Below are 21,131 nucleotides of genomic sequence, written 5' to 3' on the forward strand. Positions count from 1 at the left end.
ATCACTTATTCAAAACTAGGGATGTGAAGTTACTCTTTCAGAGCCACCTCATGTCTCTTACTGTAACTAGGCCACACTGTAGTCTCTTGACCTAAGTGACTTGCCTTTGTTCTAAAGATGACCCAAAGTTTCTAAACACCATAATAAAAAAGTTTTGCTTAACCAACTGGAAGACCTTATAAACAAGTATCTGAACTAAAAACAAAACAAAACAAAACAAAACCCTTTTCTTTTACTCAAACAGTTTCACTTTGTCCTCCAAGTTTAGAAGATATCACAAGTGTCAAAGATGTTTTTTGTTGTTACCCTGGGATGAGCTCTGTCAGGGAAATCACAGCTCAGCTTATTTGAGGTTCCTGACAAACGCATTCTAAAGTTTTTGCCATAATAAGGTAAATGTAGGAGCTTCTACACTCAGACAGTTTTCAACCTGTTCATAGTTTAATGATTAGATTTGTTGAGTTAAACTTCAACCCAAAAGACTTGAGAGAGAATAGTTTCTACTTCATTTCTATCTTTGGCCAGATGCTGGTCAGTCTAACTGGCGTACAAAAGGTTGCGTTTGAGAGTTCCTTGAATGTCAACCAATAGTAACATGTCCAAATATCTAAAATAAAATACCATTAAAAGAAAATGTTGGAAGTCCACACTACCTGTTCTGCACTTTCCATTTTTGAAAGGAGAACTGATAGAAGAGGCAGGGATGATGGGAAGTGGCCACAGGAAATCCTTGTGAAGTCTCTTCAGGGCTACCACAAAGTTGTCTACACGGGCAGCTCGGGTACGTTCTTTGCAAAGCCAGCTGATGAGCTCAAAGCCTAACTGGGCTGCAAAGCAGCCAAGGTCCTTTAACCGCACATCTTCCAAGAGGCGCCGAGCATGTCTCCAGAGCATCATGTCAATATACATATTCTCAGCACAGTCACTGTCTTTGCTCCATCTGCAAGAAACAAAAGAAAGCTAAGGACCAAGCTCGCTGAAGAACTCGCAGCGTTGAAAAACCTGAAAGGGAAGCAGGAGATCCATTATCTAACTGGGCCTGAACAGGAAGAGAAAGCTTCAGGGCTTCTCTGTATCTCACCACAACCTGCTAACACACGGCACAGAGTTACCTCTCCCCTGCCTTTAAATTTTGAGACAGTATCTCTCTCTATAGTCCTGGAATTCAAAATATAGATCAGGCTGGCCTTAAACTAAGAGATGCTCCTGTCTCTTCCTCCAAGTGCCAGGATCAAAGGTGTACACCACCATGTCAGGGACAAAGTTAGTTCATAAGACCAATTTGCAGAATTGAATACGTGGAATAAGAATAAATAGGAGACAAAAAAAGTCAGACCAGGAAGAGGTGGTGTGAAATTGAAATGGGGAAAGAGCAAATGTATTTGTAAACACCAATGAAAGAAGGAAAAATATAGATGATATCCTCTCTACTCGAATTATATAGATGTATGAAAATAAAACTTATGATAAAAATTAATGACAAGTAAGTACAGTCTATCATCCCCAGTAGGTAAGAGCACATATGTAAGCAGCTTGGTAACTGAGTGGCAGCTCTAAGTGAGAAGCAGACCGACAACAGTATAGAGCCTGGCATCCGAAGACTTCTCGGATTTGGTTTCACTCCACCTTGCATTAGTTGTGTGAACACAATCCAGTATTTTTCTGATCCTGTTTTTTCACCTGCACAATGAGTAACAACCCCTAGGGTTGTAAGGATTAAGACATAACCATGCAAATGCTTAGGAAAGTGCCTAGTATACTCTTAGTAAGGTACTATTAACCAGTATTTAAATTCAGTGTGTGTGTGGCCACTGTTGATCCTCCTCCGTGGCTGTATCTCACTGGTGACTTTTGTCTGTGTGTGCCTGAGTGTTTGCGTCGGGGGAAGGAATGTTAACGATCAGTAACATGAGAAAAAGTAAAATATAATAAAACATTTTAACCCTTGATATATGCCAAGTATTGCAGTAAAAATATAAATAAAAACAAAATGAAAACACAACTAGGGAAGAGAAAACACGAGAGCCAAGACCGGTAACACAAGACAAGGACCTCATGAAACAGAAGAGACTCCAAGAATCTGTCAGAGTCACTGTGAGTTTACAGCCACACTACCAGAGACATTTTCCACTTCTGACAGATGAAGTCTTGGTCTTTAAAATGTACCAGACCTTCAGCTCTCTCATTACCTAAGATTTTATTCTAGTCCTCTGCCATTAGAAGAAATTTACATTAATTACAATTAGAACAAGTGAATACAGATCTACTTTAATACAAAGATATAAAAATTACAGAGAATAAGAAATGAACTTAACAGGAAAGAAAAACTAAAAAGAAAAAGGGAAGCCTTCCCTAAGCCTTTGGCAAATGAAAAAGGATTTGCAACTGAATTAAACATTCCCTTAAGACTTAGTTTTATAAACACCTTGAAATGCAATGTGACAAATGCTCTGAAACAGTAACTGCTCTTTATTCTTTTACCTTTTCCCAGAAGGACCAGATGGCATACTCAGTGTTTTCTGTAAGCTGAATTTACCAGGAGGAACATTTTCAGCTGACTGGGATAAACTGATGCTCCGATTCCTGAAGAACTCGAACCCGCCACTTGAGCTGGGCTCCTGTGGTCAGACACAGCACGCGGTAGTGTTAGTCAAAGAAGCCCCAGGTGCCCGCCCTAGAGAAGCTGTACAGTTTTGCAGCTAACCTGAGAAGTCGGCGTGGATGGGGGTGTCTCAGATTCTCCAGAACCAATGGCTTTAAGAAATCGAATCATGTGTCGACACAAGTCCCACTTGCCTTGTTCCAGTGCTGTGTTGAACAGAAGGGTGGCATGCTGCCTGCTGACTGCTGGGACTTCCATATTCTATAAAAGCAACCAAGGAAGAGACCATTCCATTTATATGATACAGTTTTGAAAGATAGAGCAGTTCTTTTCTTGACACTTCTCCCAGCCAAGGAACAAGCTGGCCGGGGCAATTTAAGTAATTTAAGTAAGATTAAAAGGAGCACTTAAAAGTACCACATGGGGAACAGTAAAGGAGACGCTCGGCTCACAGTTCATTTCTGTACATGTTAGGTAACAATACCCACCTTACAGTCACTATCACCTTTCTTTCTCTATGACTGCAAAAAGTTACATCACTCCCATTTTACAGGATAAGGAAACAGAGTCATTTAAATTGTTGAAGAAAAGAAAAATAAGATAAACAGAAAGAACAAGATAAATGTAGGTTTGCCTAATTCCAAAAAAAACTTAGGTCTTTTCCCTGCAGCATTTTCTAAAGATCTGACTACCATTCTGGCTCCCGGCAGGACCAAGCAGTAGTGCTGACACCGAGCCTCCCCAGCTCTCCCTCCACAACCCAGCGCCCTGCCTGCTGTAGTGGAGCGGGGCCACACAGCTGAGCTTATTTACAGGCTCTTTCCCACCAGCCCCAGCAAGGAGGCAGTTTGCTAGAGGCAAGCTCCCAACTGCACAGCTAGGGAGAACACTGGGGGTGTGAGGGACAGACAGCAAAAGGAAAACACAGCTGCATGACTTTGAGTCTTTTTATGATGACGACGATGTTTTCTTCCATTAGGGCTAGCCAAATGAATCCCAGAATCTTAGGGCCACTTTTCTCTACTTAAATATTTCCTCTGATTTCAGTTACTTGTCATGAAGCAAATAAGTTGATAAGAAATCTGGTACAGTCTGAGATTCTGACTAGACATGGCTAGCTTTCTGAATAAGCAAATCTACTGGTAGCAGTACGAAAGAGCTTCAGTAGCCTTTCAAATCCATATCAGATTCACAATAGTACCAAACTGTCAAATAAGGAAACACGTTTTCCAGCGTCTCATTATTTTGAGAAGAATGTGTCATGAGCATCATTACTGTGGCAGTCATGAGCCTCTCAGAAAGGCTACAATTGGATACTGTGTTAAACTCTGGTTTATTTAGAATCCTCTCAGCAAGTTTACATAGCAAGGAAATAAATATATTAGTGCAGATAAGTCAGCCTAATGCAACAATGTCCAAAGTACTATTTTTCTTACTGTTAGTGTTTCTTACATTTTATTAGTCTAATGTAGTATTGCGAATGGAATATGCACATCATACATGTTACATATAATAAGAGAATTTCAGCTGTGGGAGATGGCTTAGTAGTTACATTCTTACTATATAAGCTTGATGGCCTGAATTTAGAATCCAGGAAAAAAGCCTGACCCAGCACACATACCTCTGTAGGCTCATGGAGGCCCTACTAAGATGTGGGAGGAGGGGACAGAATCCAAGAAGCACAAACCCCGCTCTCCTGGCTTATGCAGTAAGAGAGGCATTGTCTCAAACAAGGCTGACAAGGGTCAGCACTTGAGAGTCTTCTGACCTCCACATGCACACTAAGGTACGTGTTACACACCCACACCCATACCCTTATACCTTTAATCATATTTAAAATTATATTCTGAGGTCATTAATCTGTTTTAGGCCCATCTAGAGATAAATAGCCAAAATATTTAGAAATGTCACTTTTGTAACATTCAAGGTCACCTGGCAAGCCTGAGTTCTTCAAAGTCGAAGATATACACAATAGAGAAAATAGGACCATTCCATAACAGTGTAATCCTGTAACAACTAGCATAAGGATATACCTTTTCTCCCCCTAAAATTAAGATCATGAATTCTTTCCCCTTTATAAGGACAACTGTTACCTGTAAGATAATAAGGTAGGAGGCAGCTGTGTCCAAATCCTGAGCCATCAGACATTCCTCAAATAAGTCCTTGGGGTTTCCAACAGCTGCAAAAAGGTAATTCCACAGAGCATACTCGGTCTTCCTGGCACAGTGCACGACTGTCTGAAGGAAAAGGGGGAACTCCGTGATAAATTTCGCCACTGTGGGAAGCAGTGGATCGGGAATGGGCTCCCGTGAGGTAGCTTCTTCTTCCAGCACTTCATGGAGCATGAGCTCCAGCACATGAGGGAAGTAAGGTAATGCAGCGCAGGACTGAGCCAGAAGTAGGGCTTGCTCTCCAAGGTTCCTGACCAGAAGCTGGCGGAGGATATGGTGGAGGTAGATCTGAGAGGTTCTCTCCACAACACAGAAAGGGAAGAGCACCTCCAGCTGCTCCCTAGCACTGCTCCGTGTATACAAACAATCATAGAGTAAAGTGTCATTGACAGCACCAAGGACCAGCGCATCTTCAAACAGAACGGCCAGGGGGTAAATGTTGATGTGGAAAGGCAGCATGATCCGCTGGGACAAGAAGGAGTGCGGCTTTCGGTGGTCCCTGGGGAAGAGAGGGAGCCACACCTTCATGCCCGCACCACCACAGCTCAGCCACAGGGCCTCCAGAAGGTGACGTTTCTGTTTATTTGCTCGACAGGTAGTCCAGACATTTTCCACCGACTGGGCTAGTACAACAGGAGGACAAAACGGCAGCTGAAGGAGACAAAAATTGCTGGGTTTTGGTTTTCCTATTAAATATGTAGGTTATTAAGTTCATAGGTACTAGCTTTGTAGACTTTCAAAATGAGGTTTTTTATTTTTTAAACAGGAACATTTATTTAGAATTAGAGATAATAGTAATCTTTCAAAGTATATGTATTGAAATCCAAAAAAAAAAAAACTAAAAAGAAATAAAGAAAACCTTTATGAATCTTTAATTTCCCAATAAATAAATGAAACTTACAAAGATGTACCTAAGCAGTAACAGCTGGAAAGTGAGACATTTCTTATTTTAGGACTTACCCTCCTCTCTGCTCTCTTCCTTAAATCCAGTTCTAACATGAATTTTATGTATGTTCTTAGCTTCTAAATCACGACACACTGCTCTCTATTAATTAAATTCCTCTATTCATAAACCCTAACCTCATGATAACTTCTCAGGGCTTGAAATGCCTTATAGTTCTGCTTACCAGCTTCCTTTGGTTAGGGTTACTGTCCTTTTCCCGGATCTGAGGGCCTGACCTGTCCCTCTGCATCATGATGAGCTGTCCTGCAAGGTTCAGCATTATGCTTTCTGCATCACGAGCCTGAAATTTCAGAAAAAAAAAATCAATACCATTCATAGCCCTGCTCTTGGCATTCCTCGCCACCTAGTGAAGTTTATAGATTAACAGCCAATGGCATTTACTAGGGCTGCACTATGTACAGCTGTGCTGCTAGGCTCTGTGGGAATACAGTTTCCTGGATGTGACCCACAAAGTACAGTATTATGCAGTTCGTGACCAAGGAGTGCAGAACTAAATTATTCTGGAAAAACTAAGAGAACTTAAAAAGTTCATAAAGAATTGGAGATCACCTCAGTGATCTAGTGGGCATCACTAGAGAGGGTTTAAAAGGATGAGGAACTCAGAGGTAGTAGGAAAGGCTGGTATTCTAACATAATCGTGAAATGTAAATGAAAACACGCAATCAAGACAGAGCAGCTCCACTGGGAAAAGTGAGAATGGTCTTCCAGCGGGACGCCAGCAGACCCTCGGGGAGATCTTGGAAAGTCAGGCAGCAGGACACAAACCACTTCCCATGCCTCTCAAATGAAAGGATCATTGAAAAACAAATCCTGTTTAGTCAGGATGAATTACTGTACTGACTTTAGGTATGAGGAACTAGTCTGTCATTTTATTATGAAACTTTTAATCAAATGCCAGAGTAAAGAGCTTACAATCATAATTGTTAAACCATACAACCCCACTTAAACATGCACACAGTAGAATTTGAGAAACACTGCTTTAAAGCAACTATCAGATAAATCACGTATTTTCATCTGTAAAGAGGAAGATTATTTTGATTTAAAAAAACAAACAATTTACTGCCAACCCAGGCATGAAAAAACAAAACAAAAAGCCGGGCACTCAGGAGGCAGAGGCAGGTGGATCACTGGGAGTTCGAGGCCAGCCTGGTCTACAAAGTGAGTCCAGGACAGCTAGGGCTACACAGAAAAACCCTGTCTTGAAAAAACCAAAACCAAAACCAAAAACTAGAAAAAGCAAGTCTGAACTAAAGATGGCTTCAAGGAACAAAATCTAAGTGAGGTACTGGAAAGCTGAGGCTGGTGCTGGAGTGATGCCTCAGTGGTTAAGAGCATTTACTGCTCTTGCAGGGGACCGGAGCTCTGTTGCCAGCACCCATGGCGACTATTCAGAATAGCTTCTAACTCCAGTTCCAGGAGAGTCAACTGCTTCTTCTGAATTTCCCCCAACACCTGCACTCACATGCATACACGCATAGGTACACACACACATAAAACCAATAATTAAAAAAAAATAAATATTTTTTGAAAAGTTGAGGACATCCATCAGAAGGAGGAAAATATCAAAGAAGGGCAAATGAGTTTGTTTTCAACACTCACGCTCATTAAGCTGGAAAGAACTTGAAGATTTTAAAACAGAAATGTGTGCGACAACTCAACAGATGAATATGCTAACATCAGCGTTATGCTAAGGGTGGAAAGCTGAAGTAGGTTGAGTTTTCGTAGTACACAGAAGGAAAGGGCAGGGGACATCACCTGAGCTTTTCCAGATGAGAAACAGGGAAGTCAAGGCTGTGCAAGCTAAACAAGATGGGGGTGGGGTTGGGTGGGGTGGGGGAGAAAGCAAGGAGGGAGGAAGAGAGGGGGTGGGAGGGAGAGAGGGAGAGAGGGAGAGGAGGGCAAAGAGAAAGAGGCAGGGAGGAGGGGGAGGAGAGGGAGGAGGGGGAGGAGGGGGAGGAGAGAGAGGAGAGGGGAGAGGAGGCTATTCTGCTGTTGCACTGTGTCCCAAGTTTTGATACCCGCAGGATTTGCCAGGTTAAGCTCTTAGTATCATTTAGGGCTCAAAGAAAACAAGTCAGCTACCCTATGTCCTTTAGCTATATAATACTTAATGTTCTCATTTATGGTTTTCAGATTTTAACATTTAAAATGTTGGATGTCTGTCATAAAAATGAGAATCTTCTAATAAGGAATGAGATAGAATAAAATAATTTAAAATCTATCTGGGAATCCTAAGAGTCAGGCACTCAGATAATAAATAAATGTAGCTAAATGGCGGGAAAGGGAAACAAACATGCATTAAGACACTTGTGGCTATCTGGGCTTTCACATGAGGAGAAACTCCACAAACATTTCCAAAGACCTTGAAAACACTTACTGGAGTTTACTATAATAAACTAATTTTCATAATAGGCCTTGTGCATGCTAGGTAAATGCTCTCTAAATGCCACTATGCTCCTCACTCATTTTAAGATGGTAAATTTCACATAGTTCCTTAAAAATGTCTTTTCTTTAAAAAAAATGGCTATTATTACTAAACACTCAATTTTCTATTGAAATTATTGTGCAGCTTCATGAGTTTTCAGAAAAACAAGAGCTACCTGTACACTCAAAATTCTAAGTTTGGACTGGGTGGTAGTGGCTCACATCTTTAATCTCATATTTGGGAGGCAGAGGCAGGCAGATCTCTGTGAGTCCTTGTTTACAGAGACAGTCCCAGGACAGCCAAGGATACACAGAGAAACTCTATCTCAAAAAGGCAAAAGATGAAGTTTCTAAAATTCTAAGTTTGGAAGATTCAAAATATCCTCTTGCCCTACAAGATCCACAGCAAATAAGCTCCAGGGCAGTCTGTGGTGGTTAACAGGAAGCTTACTCTTTGATGAGAGGCCATTTGACAGTTTTATCAGTTTCATCATTGTTTTTAAGGATAACCATGATTAATGCAAGGTTTGCCTTGAAGTTCTGTGGCCTCTGGCTAAGTCTTATTATATTTCAACTTTTTAATCTGCTCTTCACTAAGTTAAACAGCTCTTTGTGAAGTCCCCTCAAACTATTGCATCCATTATTAAGATGCTACTGATGGCCACTACCGCTAGCTTATACAAACCTCTCTAAATCTTGCCATGTATTTTAAAGCAAGAGACTGTGCCATCTACTCTCTGATATCTAATATCCAATCCTAAAATACATAGGCATTTTCCTTAAAACTATAATGTTAATGAAATAATAATTTTTTGCTTTTCTTTCTCAATTCATATTTATCCTTAATTATTATAACTGCACTTTTAACAGTTGGTTTCAATGAGGATACAAAGAAGCTTAGTGGCGTGTTTCTGTAGCACAGCAGCATGGTGGCTTTTGTAAGAATGGCCCACATCTTTGAATGTTTAGTCCCCTGTTGGGGGCTCATAATCCTACTGTTTGGGTAGGATTATGAGGGTGTCACTGGGGACAAGCTTTAAAGTTTCAAAAGACAAACTCTATTCCCAGTATGCTCCCATGTTCACACGTTCCCTCCCTCCCTCCCTCCATCTGTTTGTCTGTCTCTGTCCCTGTTTCAGTCTCTTACTTGGAGATCAAGATGTGAGCTCTCAGCTGCTGCTCCAGTGGCCTTTTGCCTTCAGTTCTCCATTATAGACCCAAATCATCTAAAACTGTAAGCCTGTTAAACTCTTTTGTAAGTTGCCTTGGTCATGGTGTCTTAACACAGCAATGGAAAAGTAACTAAGACAAGCAGTAATCACACTCTCTTCATAAATGCAGCTTAGCAACATTGCAGTGCGTGGTTCATTTATAGCTAACCTATGGACGGATACTCTTCTTCCTGGTGGCTTAATTAGACTAATTCTCTATAAGTTCTGAGAACTGAGGATAATTCTATATACTTAATTCAATTTAGGTTCAATGTTTTTGGTAAAATGACTTCATATGAACTTCCTCTACAACTTCTGTCTCTTCCCTACTTTTAATGGCACCCTGACGGCTCAGGCTTCAGTTTGATGTAAAGTTTCAGGTAGTAACAATCACTGCTGAATCCATTATTTTCTTGGGAAATAAAATGGTGACTCTGTAATTCTCACATTTCTTTAAAATCTTGTAGTAGGAATCATGTGAAACAAAACTTTATTTTATCAACTAGGACTAGCCGGTTACCATGACAGAGCTTACAGATGAAATGGGAGCTGCACTGAAAGAAGAATGTAATTTATTCAGTTCAAAAGGGAGACTATAACAGTTAACACATACAGAACAAGCATGACACATAGTTGGTAATATGGAGCTATCTGGCATGCAGATGCAATGCTACAAAGAAAAGTATGACTAGAGAAGAGAATAACAATGATTTCCAAGTATTTTAGAGGTTCTCATGAAAAAGAGCTGCTCTTATTATTCTAGATAAGAGAGAAAAGTAGGGTGTTTCCAATCAGAATCCTTATAAATCATGCTGATAACAATTTTAACTGTAGTAGAAAGAGGCTGTTTCAATAAATCTTCCATAGTTATATGAGAATGAAGTTTAATGTAAGCACCTAAATTAGAAGAAAAAGATGGATGCAGCAGATAAGAGATGACAAATCCACATATTTTAGAATTTCCCTTTCACAACAGGTTCTCAGTTACATAAAGTCTGGAAATTGCTGGGGTAGCAGAAGCAGCCCAAGCAGCCCTGAAATAGAAGTGACTGTAACCCAGGAGCTGGTTGCAAGCACCACTGGATACCAGGACACTACACCCTCAAACTACACGCTTGGACTTTCTCTTCCCAGTGTCATGAGGCCTCTACACCTTAAATTCATTCGTTTGTTTGTTTTTTTGTTATGAGTGCTCTGTCTGCATGGACACCTACATGGCCAGAAGAGAGCATCAGATCCCTTTATAGATGTGAGCCACCATGTGGTCGCTAGGAGTTGAACTCAGGATCTGGAAGAGCAGTCAGTGGTCTAACCCCTGAGCCATCTCAGCAGCACCCCTAAATTCATCTTATACTTCTTTACATCTCCATTTCCCTTCTTATGCTCAGGCCGTTAACACCATTCAATACAATCTGTACAGTGTCTCCCCAATTCTGCTCCTTCATGAAGTTTTGCTCTATTTGAATTTTCCTCTGTACAGAATAAACACTAAGATTTGAAATGAACGTCTAACGCTACCAATACTATCCAAAAGAACTCATCTACTCTCATGCCCTTGGCTCTGCTCTAGACACTTCAGTTCTCCAAACCTCAGACTGCATCACGTTGTCTCGTCTGTTAGCCTCTGCACGACTGCCTGAATTTCCTCCTCCCTGCGTAGAACACTCCCACGTCTGCTCCAGGCTTCAAATCAAACTGTATATAAAAATCTTCTGATTGATTGTATGGACTATACAGTGTTTCTAGGGTATGCCCTCAGAGTAGTTTATGTATGTTTAATTACTTTTTTAATGTTGACTAGAAACTTGTCTTTTGGCTTGCCACTAAAACTCAGCATCTTCCTGAAAGGGACATTGTGGACACTTAGCATGAATTTGCCAAACAAATAAACACACACTAATATTGACCTAAGACACCAAAGACTGAGATGTAGACGCCTAAGAGCTCTGAAAATGCACTGGTACCTGCTGTGGCATTTTCAAGGTGATTCCATTCTCTGTACTCACTGACGTCAGAGTGACAGATACCACCAGGAAAGGGTGAGGAATGTACCGTGACATGGAGACTTCCTGAAGAACCTGAACACTAGCTGTAGTATTCGAACTGCAGAAACAAACAAAAAAGTTCACAGCTCAACCATGTTCACAGGTTTTTTTCCTTCGCAGTTGCTCTATTACAGCACACTCCGCGTGTCTTCTCCTCCCATCTAGGTTATCAACGTTGAGGGACCCAAAGAACATATACAGAAATAAGACAACGAAAGGCAGCAAAATGCTGGAAAGCAGGAAAAACAAAGCCACAACAAAGCATTCCAAAACCAGTCGGGAAGAAGCTATACAAGTAGGAAAACCTTGGGCACTGGGGACAGGGACAAATATCTGGTTGGGAAATGACAGAACTTTAGTGAGGTAGTGATGTCTTAATTTTTTATCTTTGTATTACTACCCCATCACAGTACTTCAACAAATACATTTCATGGCCTTATTAGACAAATATACTTTTTTTTTTTTTTTTTTTTTTTTTTTTTGGTTTTTCGAGACAGGGTTTCTCTGTGTAGCCTTGGCCATCCTGGACTGACTTTGTAGACCAGGCTGGCCTCGAACTCACAGCGATCCGCCTGCCTCTGCCTCCCGAGTGCTGGGATTAAAGGCGTACGCCACCACGCCCGGCTAGACAAATATACTTTTAAGACCAGAAGAAAACCAAAGACGGCCTACATGTTACAAGTGGACCGATTCAATAAATAAGGCTTTTGTGCTGCAGACTGCGACACCTACTGCAGCAGGGTTAGTGAGCTTTCTGAGGACACTTCCTTTCCCTCCTCCCAGTGTCTAGAAAGTATCTAGGACTTCTCTCAGCTACAATTGTAGTTCCCCGCCCAATGACACAGGAAGACAAATTCAAACAGCAGGTGCAGGTGCTGCCTCTCCTTCATAGCTACCACAGAATATCACCTGAACTCCTCATAAGTAAACAAAACATGAAGACAGAAAAATATCACCCAAACTCCTCATAATTAAACAAAACATGAAGATAGAAAACGGTTTTCAGAAAACACAGTAGAGGAAGTGGGAGTGACTCATCCCATGTTAAAACTTACCCATCAGATTTTTTTTCAATACTGTAAAGGCATATTGAACAGTCTGCTCTAAACACTACCACCATGTCCCGGAAGACGCTAAGCAGCAACGTTTCCAGTGGTGCTTTGGTGACATGAGCAAAGGCATTGTCCAGATTTGATGTCCGTAGGTAGATTCTGAGCTGAAGACAAAAACAAGAAATATATAAAAATAAGATGGTTACCAAGAATGCTTAAATTCTCAGTTATGAAATTTTTATCTACAGACCCCCTACCCCACTCACTTTAGAGCAGTAGGAGCTAAAAGAATTAACAATGTTTTAGCAAAAAAGGAATAATGTTTATATTTTGGCAAGCTAATTATTTATGAATAGCCAAAGATAAAGTGATCAAGAGTATATGTAATATTATGACACCGTATTTCAGATTTGTTTACTCAAACCTGATTAGTGAGACTATCATTTTTCTCAAAACAACTATAAAAGTCAATAGGTTAATAAAACTATCCTTAAGAACAATCATTCTGTGTTTTTAAAAAATGTTTTATTATCAACCTTCACAGATTATTTCTATCTAAAAAGTTATCCCTATTAGGTTTATTTACTTTTGAGACAGGGTTAATATTTAGCTCAGAGTGGACCATAACTCATCTTTCTGTCTTAGGGCTTTGGGTGCTATGATACAAAAGGTTATCTTACAAATTGTCACTTAAATAAAAGAGTAGTTAGCACCTAAACAGTAATTCCATTATTGAAATATACTAGATTATTGGAATAAAATGCTTCTTTAAGTTTTTAATGGATTATTAGTCTACCTAAAATTAAATCGTGCTTAGCGGCAAAATTAAAAATATTTATTTCTGAGAAAATAAACATTACCTCTTCTTGACGGTCACTTAAGTTATAACATGCGAGGACCATAAAGTCATTCCACCAGGCTAAGCCACCAGTCACAATCATATTTTGTTCCTTAAAAGAAAATTTTAAGATGCAGTTACCTTAATTATGTTACCCAAACTTTCAAAAAAGTAATACAACTCTTAGAAAGCTCAGATTATTTCTGCTATGTTCTCTCGCACCTAAATTATTTCTCCAGGGCCTTTATTAATAATGTAACATATCCTGTCTTAAAAAATTCCTATAAAGAAACAGCTGTGTCACTCAAAATACCTCAATACTATATAGCATCATTAATTCTACATCCAAAACAACTTGATTTCAATTCTGGATTTAATCTTCATCAGATGAGTGCCTGAATCCCAGTCTTTTAGCAAATGATAGCATTGGTGTCCTAACTGGGTTGATGATAACATAAAAGCATTTTAAAGTGCCTGGTACACATAATTTTCCTCATTTCTTCCTAGTTGACTCTCATTAAATCTCGTACATTCTCCCTCTGACCCTCCACCACCTCTGCTACCCAAATGTATATATCACATACAGAATGATCTCCAATTTTGCGCACATCTAGTCTTACCACATAGGATAGGTCTACCTTAAAGATAATATTAAAACCAAGGCTAAACAATTATTGCTAGTAGTCTATTTATTTCTTTTTATCATGTGCCTATCAAGTGGTGTGTGTGTGTGTGCGCGTGCATGTGCGCATGTGTGTTTGTGTGCATGTGTGTGTGCATGAGGGGCTGTGTGCGTGCACATACACATGTGCGAGCGTGAGTGAGTTCAATCAAAGCTACTGGCTGAGACAGCTGGTTTTTCCGGGCTGCTCCATCTCTACCTTCCAAGGGTGGCACTATAGGGGACTTGCCATTTCCACTCAGCATCTAAATGGCCTCTGGGATTTGAACTCAGATTCCCTTGCTTGTGTAGAAAACACTTTAATGGCTGTGCCATCTCTCAGCACTTGTCAGTGATCTTAACAAGAATGAAAAGCCAACTATCTCAATGAAAGATCTTTTATCAAATTATCAAGTGTTTTATCAAAATTGACTTATTGGCTATTATCAAATGTCAGTCCCTTCTCACGTCTTTTTTCCCCTCAGAACCTGTGAAAACAGCAAGTGTTTTACAGTTAAACTACACCTCTAACTCATTATTAGTTTTTCTTTTTCTTTGCTGTACTTTGTATCTTGAAATTTATTTTTTAGTTAAAAAAAAAAAAAAAGACTAACCTGAGTAATGTTTCCAAAAAGTTTCCATTTCTTGGTGAGTAAAGAGTAATGTGCAAACCCAAACTTGCCAGCCACAGCGATATTCTGTCCAAGTTTATCAATAGCTGAAAACTGTTTAAAAAAAATTAAAACCTCTTTCCTGCAAATATATATACTTCATTAGGTATAAAGTACTTAATAAAATATAAGGTTAAGAGACTTACTAATACATATTTGCTGAGTGGTTTAAATATAAAAATGCTAGATTAAAAGACCAAATATTGATAGCTATATTTGACAAAAACGTAGAGGTGAATCTACTAGTAATACAAAGCAGATGAAAGATAAAATTTCACTCTAATGGGGGCTGGAGAGATGGCACAGCAGTTAAGAGCACTGATTGCTCTTCCAGAGGACCAGGGTTCAATTCCCAGCACCCACACGGCAGCCCACATCTGTCTGTAACTCCAAGATCAGACACCCTCATACAGACATGCATGCAGGCAAAATACCAATGCACATAAAAGTAAATAAATTTTTAAAATTCACTCTTATGAATCCACAAGGGCTCAACTCCCAGAATGACTACTATAATACCAACTAAATAACAACTCACCCGAATAGGCCAATTGCTTTCTAGATAGGTGCTGGAAATCTATAGAAAATAACATATCAGTTTGGTAAGACTTAGGAAATATATTCCAAATTAAAGCATTAACTTAACACAACATAAGATTCAGCTTCCTGCATCATGTTTGAGGTGCCAAGTAGTGGCTTTAGTAAGAAAGCCCTTGGTATTGAGCATCTCCTTATGAACCAGCATTTCACATGTCTGATCTTAATAATTTCAATGTTTTAGACACCATACTTCCTCCCCCCACTATAGCATTACTGGTTTCTAATATTAAACTCAATACAAAGTGACAAAGAAGTGCATGCGATGGCAGCCATAAACTGTTTCTGTCTGCTGATGTAGACCACCCCCAAATAAATGACCACTTCAGCAAGAGTTTTGGTTTTTACTGGAAATATTTATTGCTTTTATACTGTTGTGATAAAAAAAACAATGCATATAAAATCAATCAATGTAAAAACAAACAAAAATTCCGTTGCTTGAGAATAGCAACTGTTTTGTTTGTTGTTTTTTTAAGCAGTCCATGTCCTTTGTTTCTTTTTGAACACGGGCTCCAGCAGCTCAGGCTGTCCTCACAAAGTGAGCTGCTCTGGGCGGCGCAGGCTGGCGCTTCAGCTGAACCCAGGTGCCCTTCTCTTTGTTGCTTTTTTTTAATGCTGTATTTTAAGATGTACTCACAAACCTATATGGATATGCTTAAACTACTATTTTTCTATGAGGCTGTTCAACTTTATTGATCCATAATAACTCTTAATATAATGCAGATTAGGTCTCCATCCAAAGCATCAATGGTAAACACAGTTTCCCACGATACCTATCTTACATATTTGTTCACGGTGTCACTGCATCAGTGCTATGCAACTTTCAAACTCAGTGAGAACTCTGTAGGTTACTGATGTGCAGTAAGTTAGCTCTATAGACTCTCTGTGTCTCCTAGTCTACTAATTATCTTTTATGAGCAGTTGGAAGAAAAACAGAACAACGGAAGAGTCTTCTGTTCCTGGAATAAAAAACAGCTTCAATTTATTCAAATTTATTTTAATTTGACTCAAGAAAACATGTAGAAAAAAATTAGAAGGCCATGTGAAGTATAATCAAACCCAATAAAATTGTGGAAAGACAAAAAGAGAACCAAGTAAAAGCAACATACCCTAAGCACTTGCATTACTCTCATAGAAGGTTAGGCTATACTTATCTGGTAAGTGAACTTAAAAGTACAACTGAATTAACAGCGTAAGCTACTGAAAAAAGAATGTAACAAGTGTACCAGAGTAAGCAGCTCACTGCCAATGACACTGGATAAAATAATAAAAATCTAAGAATCTAAGACCCCCAAACTTTGATGTTTCACTAATTCCTATGAAATGTGATGTGTGAGCTAGCATATCTCTACAAAACTGATTCCAACATAAACGCTCAGTAAAAGCTTATCGAGTTATCACACTCTAATGTGTATCTGTAAACACACAAACATGAATACACACACACACCCACCCACCTATTCTTTTAACCTTCAAAGTCTTATGAAATACTACAAATTATAAATGATTTATCTTCCAAGCCCAAACATAAGTTAAAAATAATGGGCTTTTAAATTTTGTTTGAATGTTTTATGACTAGAACAAAGTATACATTTTTTCCTAGGGTCACTCTTTTGATCTGTGTGTCATCTGAACTTTGTACTATATACTTAATGCTGTGTACAGAAATGATGGAAATAAAGAGGCAGCTAATAAACAATGGAGAGCCATGAGTCACAAAGGTCTAGTCAGGGCACAGGAGTCCTGCCACATCACTGGGAGACTGTCTAAGGTACAACAGAGAAGTCTCTGCCTCCTCCTAGAAAGGTCTTCCAATCTCTCTTTAAATGGAAGCTAACTGCTTTACTTTTTTTTTCCCTCCAAAAGTCAGCCTCCAGCCTAGACTAGTTTTGTCTAACCAGTGAGAGTAAAGGACTTGCCCCAGCAGATTTGACCTTTGCCAAATACGTCTTCCATACATGATAAAACTAGGGGGAGGTGAACAAGCCACTTATAAGTAAAACAGCCTTTAAAATCCACTACTGACTTCTCGAATATAACAGATATTATTTCTAAATAGTTAGAGCCAGGTTAAGTATAAAATCAGTATCCTTAGAATACTAGATAAAAAGAGCTTGTAGCAGCAGTGTTTACACTGTACAGAACACTGAACATAAGGAACACAGCCACAAACTAAAAGACTTTTGTTTTTTAAATTTCACACTGTATTTCAGTACTTTCTAAATTTGCAACTAAGAAAACTAAATTAAAAAATAACTGAAAAAAGTACCATCTATGCTGCTGGCTTTGCCTCTAAAGAGTGTGTATGCATTAGGTTTAGCTAGAGACATATAAATAACAAAATATGGAAATAAAGTTGTATAAAACATGGATTGAACAAGCAACCAGACAGACAGACAGACAGACAGACAGTACAGTATTCTAGATTGTGAGCAGAAAGTATAGGGGAATCAGCTGACACTCATCAGATGAATCTAAATTACACAGTAAGCACACAAAATAGAAATCACATCAATAAACCAGCTTTAATGGCTTAGCAGGAGAGGCGAAGTGGCAAGGGGAAGGAGACTCTGCCCCTGTTTCTCCAGGGAGTCCTCATGACTGAGAAGCTTAGAACGCAAGTTTCTGCACTACATATAGACACGGCCCAGAGACCACTGTCACTCTGCATTCAATTGCCAGGCTCCAGTGTTAGCAAGATGAGCAGGGCAACTCTAAGTTAAAGGGCAAATTCTAAGTTTTAGTACAAGGTCAACAGTAAATTAGTTCAACATTCAGTAATTACATTTAAGAGTACACTGGACTTTTGCTTTAATGCAGACTGTTTAAGGCTGTGTCGGCCAGCACTCTTTTGTGTGACGCTGGGCGACTCTATTAACTGGCTGAGCTTCAGCTTCCTCACGTACAGAGCCGCACGGGCTACATGGCCTCTGAGGTTCTTCGAGCTATAACAATTCTATGAAACTTCAAACTACGATTCTATTATAATTTAAATGTCTTGGGAGCACAAATGTGATTTTTTTTAACTTATATTTTTATTAGTTTTTAAGTGCTCATTTCTCATTACGGTCTATGAGGGCTCCAAAGCAGAATAAAGGCATTTATACCTTATTTTTTTGTGAACTACTTGCTTACCCTTATGGTAAATAAATTAATCATTTAACAAGTATTTTACCAAAACTATTTTATCTTTATTTAAAACTAAAAGAACAGAAATGAATAAAGAAATGAAGAGACCTAGGTAAAGCCACTTAAAGTACTCATCTTTGAAAGTGAGCACAGTTAGCTATCAGATGACAGAGACCCCTGCTGCTGCCTAACGCCAGTGTTTAGTGCTTGTTTAGTGGAACGCTTCACAGACAGAGTAGAATCACGGAAGTTTTGAGCTGGAAGGAAATTCAGTTTTGTTATTGCCTGATGGATTTTTTTCAGTTCCAGACCTACCTTCTTGGATCCTCTGCTCTACTTGGGTCTCTGGTAACACAGACCTGGCTAGGCAGAACTGGCATTGATTCTAGGTCAGTGTAGAATGAATAGTTCAAAGTATGGGGAAATGAAAATAGCAGAGAAATGGCTATAGGAGAGAAGGGAGCAGTGGAAAATTTTAGTCAAGGAAGTAGCGGATCCAGTTTTATATTTTTAAAAAATGTTACTAATTATAAAATGGTATGTACACTGTTTGATTTCTTAAGTTTACTAATGTCTGTTAAATACATTTTCTTTTAGTGCATACCACAAGTCAATGTAGGAGCTACTCTTCCTTTAATCCTTCACAGAATGACCATTTTTCTGTCTTTCACTATCTTCACTCAAAATCAACTGAAGATAACATGAGAGAAAACATAAACTAGTAAGAAATGAGCAGCGAGAAGGCAACTAAGAATGGAAATAGAAACTGATTACAAACAGCTAGTGTGGTAGTATGCACACGTATGGTCCCAGCATTCGGGAGGCTGCAACAAGTGAATTCTAGATCACCTACACAGCAAGACCCTATGTCAGAAGGAAAGAAAAAAGAACTGATGAAAAGAAAGCAATCCAAGAGTAGGCTCTGAAACATTTTGGTACTAAAAGGAGAAAGAAAATATTTAGAACTTTGAAACTATACATACAAATTTCTTTCAAGAAATTTCAATTTACTCACTACACCAAATTAATCTTAACTGACATCAGAATTCAGAATTAATCCATTTCAAATGTCAATCTGTCAAAGTTGCTAAAAGAACCTACTAATTTAAATGTGGTATCAGGATGAATCCATAATTTGGAAAAACATTAAATAAAAATAAAAGTATGAGCGATAAATTCAGAAGTTTGCAACCTGGCTCCACTGTTAAGTGGTTACCCACTGAAACTATAAAGCCAGGTGTACTAGGTCCTAGTCAAAGCATTTTTCATGCAATGGATATACTGTAGGCTATGCAAATCCACTGAGCTAGATTAAGCAAAACAGAGGCTCAAAGTAAAATAAAATTATGTTCACTGAGGGAAAAATAAACTTCTAGTTCTTGATACTATTAATGGTAAGGATATACTCTGTATCAAACAGAAAGAAAAAAGGCAAGGGGAAAAAAATTAAAAGTACTAAGAGAGATACCAGTGAGTAAGTCACTAGCAGTCAGTGAACTGACCACTTACTTGTACAACATGCCAATGCCGATGCCCAAGTAAAGTGCTTAGCCCCGGAGACTCGAGACCTCCATCTGCAAATGGGCTCCCCTCACGCCTGGGCATATGCTCAGCATGTGCTGAAGAACACTTCGGATTCTGGGTTTGTGAGGCTTCTCCACAGTTCAAGTACAAGCGATCCTCCCCCTGAAGCAACACCTGCTCCTGATTACTCTAGATGGAGAGAGAAGGGCAAAGGGAAAACAAATAAAAACCCTCAGCATTAGATAGGGACAACTAAGGAACATGCTCTTTTCATTTTATTACTGAACGTGTACATGTATCAGTATTGATTTTTTTCACATGACAAAATCTACATACTGATCTATTTCATTTAGAGAAGAGACAATATTTAGTGATTTTTAGTGCAAATAAGGCTTTTCCACAGTGTGCTTTGTCAATGCCAAGGTTTACCAATGTTTTACTAGCGCCCCTAAATGGTTGCACTGTGAGAACTATACTTGGAAAACTACATGTAAGTACGTACACACTGCTTACAGTTGACTGCGCAAGTCTCTATGGATATTCAGACAACCGCAACAACTCCCACTTTTAGTTAATTACGCCCTGGCTTTTAATTAGAAGACCAGTGTTCTCATGGTGAGAAGATTCTCATAGTCAAATCAGACACAGTGGGATCCTATTCTTCACATTTAGTCCAAAGTAAAACCAATGGAGCTTTATATATTTGTTTTTGTGTAAGTGCATGGTGCACATGTATGTGTGCATGTGTACGTGGTGATCCAAGGTTGATGTCAGGTCTCCTCCTCAGTAGCTCTCTCCGCCTGTGGTCCCCTGCTGAACCTGAGGACTGTTACTCTGGCTAGGCAGACTAGCTATCTTGCTCTGGGGTCCGCATCCCTCCCTTTCCTTCTGGAATTACAGATGGCTGCCGTGTACACCTGGCTTCTATGGCGTTCACATGGGCTCTGAGGATTCAAAATCCGGTTCTCATCTATCCACTCACTGAGCCATCCCCTCAGCTGCAGAGCACAAACGGTGCTTCAAGTTACCTGGAATGGGGAAGGGAAGGAAATATACTCTCTTCTTATTTTCTGAGAAATCCTGAATTTTCAAATGTAGTATAGAGTTCTGAGATCTAGGTTATTTTCACATTATTTTTCAATGTATTATACATTTTAAATAACTTGTTATACCACGTATTGTTAAAAAGCCATTTTTAACATAGCTACCAAGATCTAGACTCATAGCATATAATTGTGGCAT

General features: G+C 39.3%; 1 protein-coding gene across 4 annotated transcripts in view; it reads right to left on the bottom strand.

Moving 5' to 3' along the window:
* Positions 1 to 21,131, bottom strand: part of RIC1 (RIC1 homolog, RAB6A GEF complex partner 1) — an 87,360-nt gene that overhangs the window by 6,910 nt on the left and 59,319 nt on the right. For all 4 annotated transcript variants that reach the window (XM_084772259.1, XM_084772258.1, XM_084772260.1 and 1 more), the window contains 11 exons: positions 19,875 to 20,078; positions 15,178 to 15,216; positions 14,583 to 14,693; positions 13,330 to 13,419; positions 12,473 to 12,633; positions 11,337 to 11,475; positions 5,901 to 6,017; positions 4,696 to 5,424; positions 2,705 to 2,863; positions 2,482 to 2,618; positions 654 to 940 (listed from right to left, as the gene is read on the bottom strand). In XM_084772259.1, coding sequence (XP_084628385.1) covers positions 654 to 940; positions 2,482 to 2,618; positions 2,705 to 2,863; positions 4,696 to 5,424; positions 5,901 to 6,017; positions 11,337 to 11,475; positions 12,473 to 12,633; positions 13,330 to 13,419; positions 14,583 to 14,693; positions 15,178 to 15,216; positions 19,875 to 20,078 — 2,173 coding nt within the window. The remainder of the gene's footprint in view (positions 1 to 653; positions 941 to 2,481; positions 2,619 to 2,704; positions 2,864 to 4,695; positions 5,425 to 5,900; positions 6,018 to 11,336; positions 11,476 to 12,472; positions 12,634 to 13,329; positions 13,420 to 14,582; positions 14,694 to 15,177; positions 15,217 to 19,874; positions 20,079 to 21,131) is intronic.

The sequence above is a fragment of the Acomys minous genome (genome assembly GCF_964271855.1).
Source record: "Acomys minous genome assembly, chromosome: 2".
NCBI classification, from domain to species: Eukaryota; Metazoa; Chordata; class Mammalia; order Rodentia; family Muridae; genus Acomys; species Acomys minous.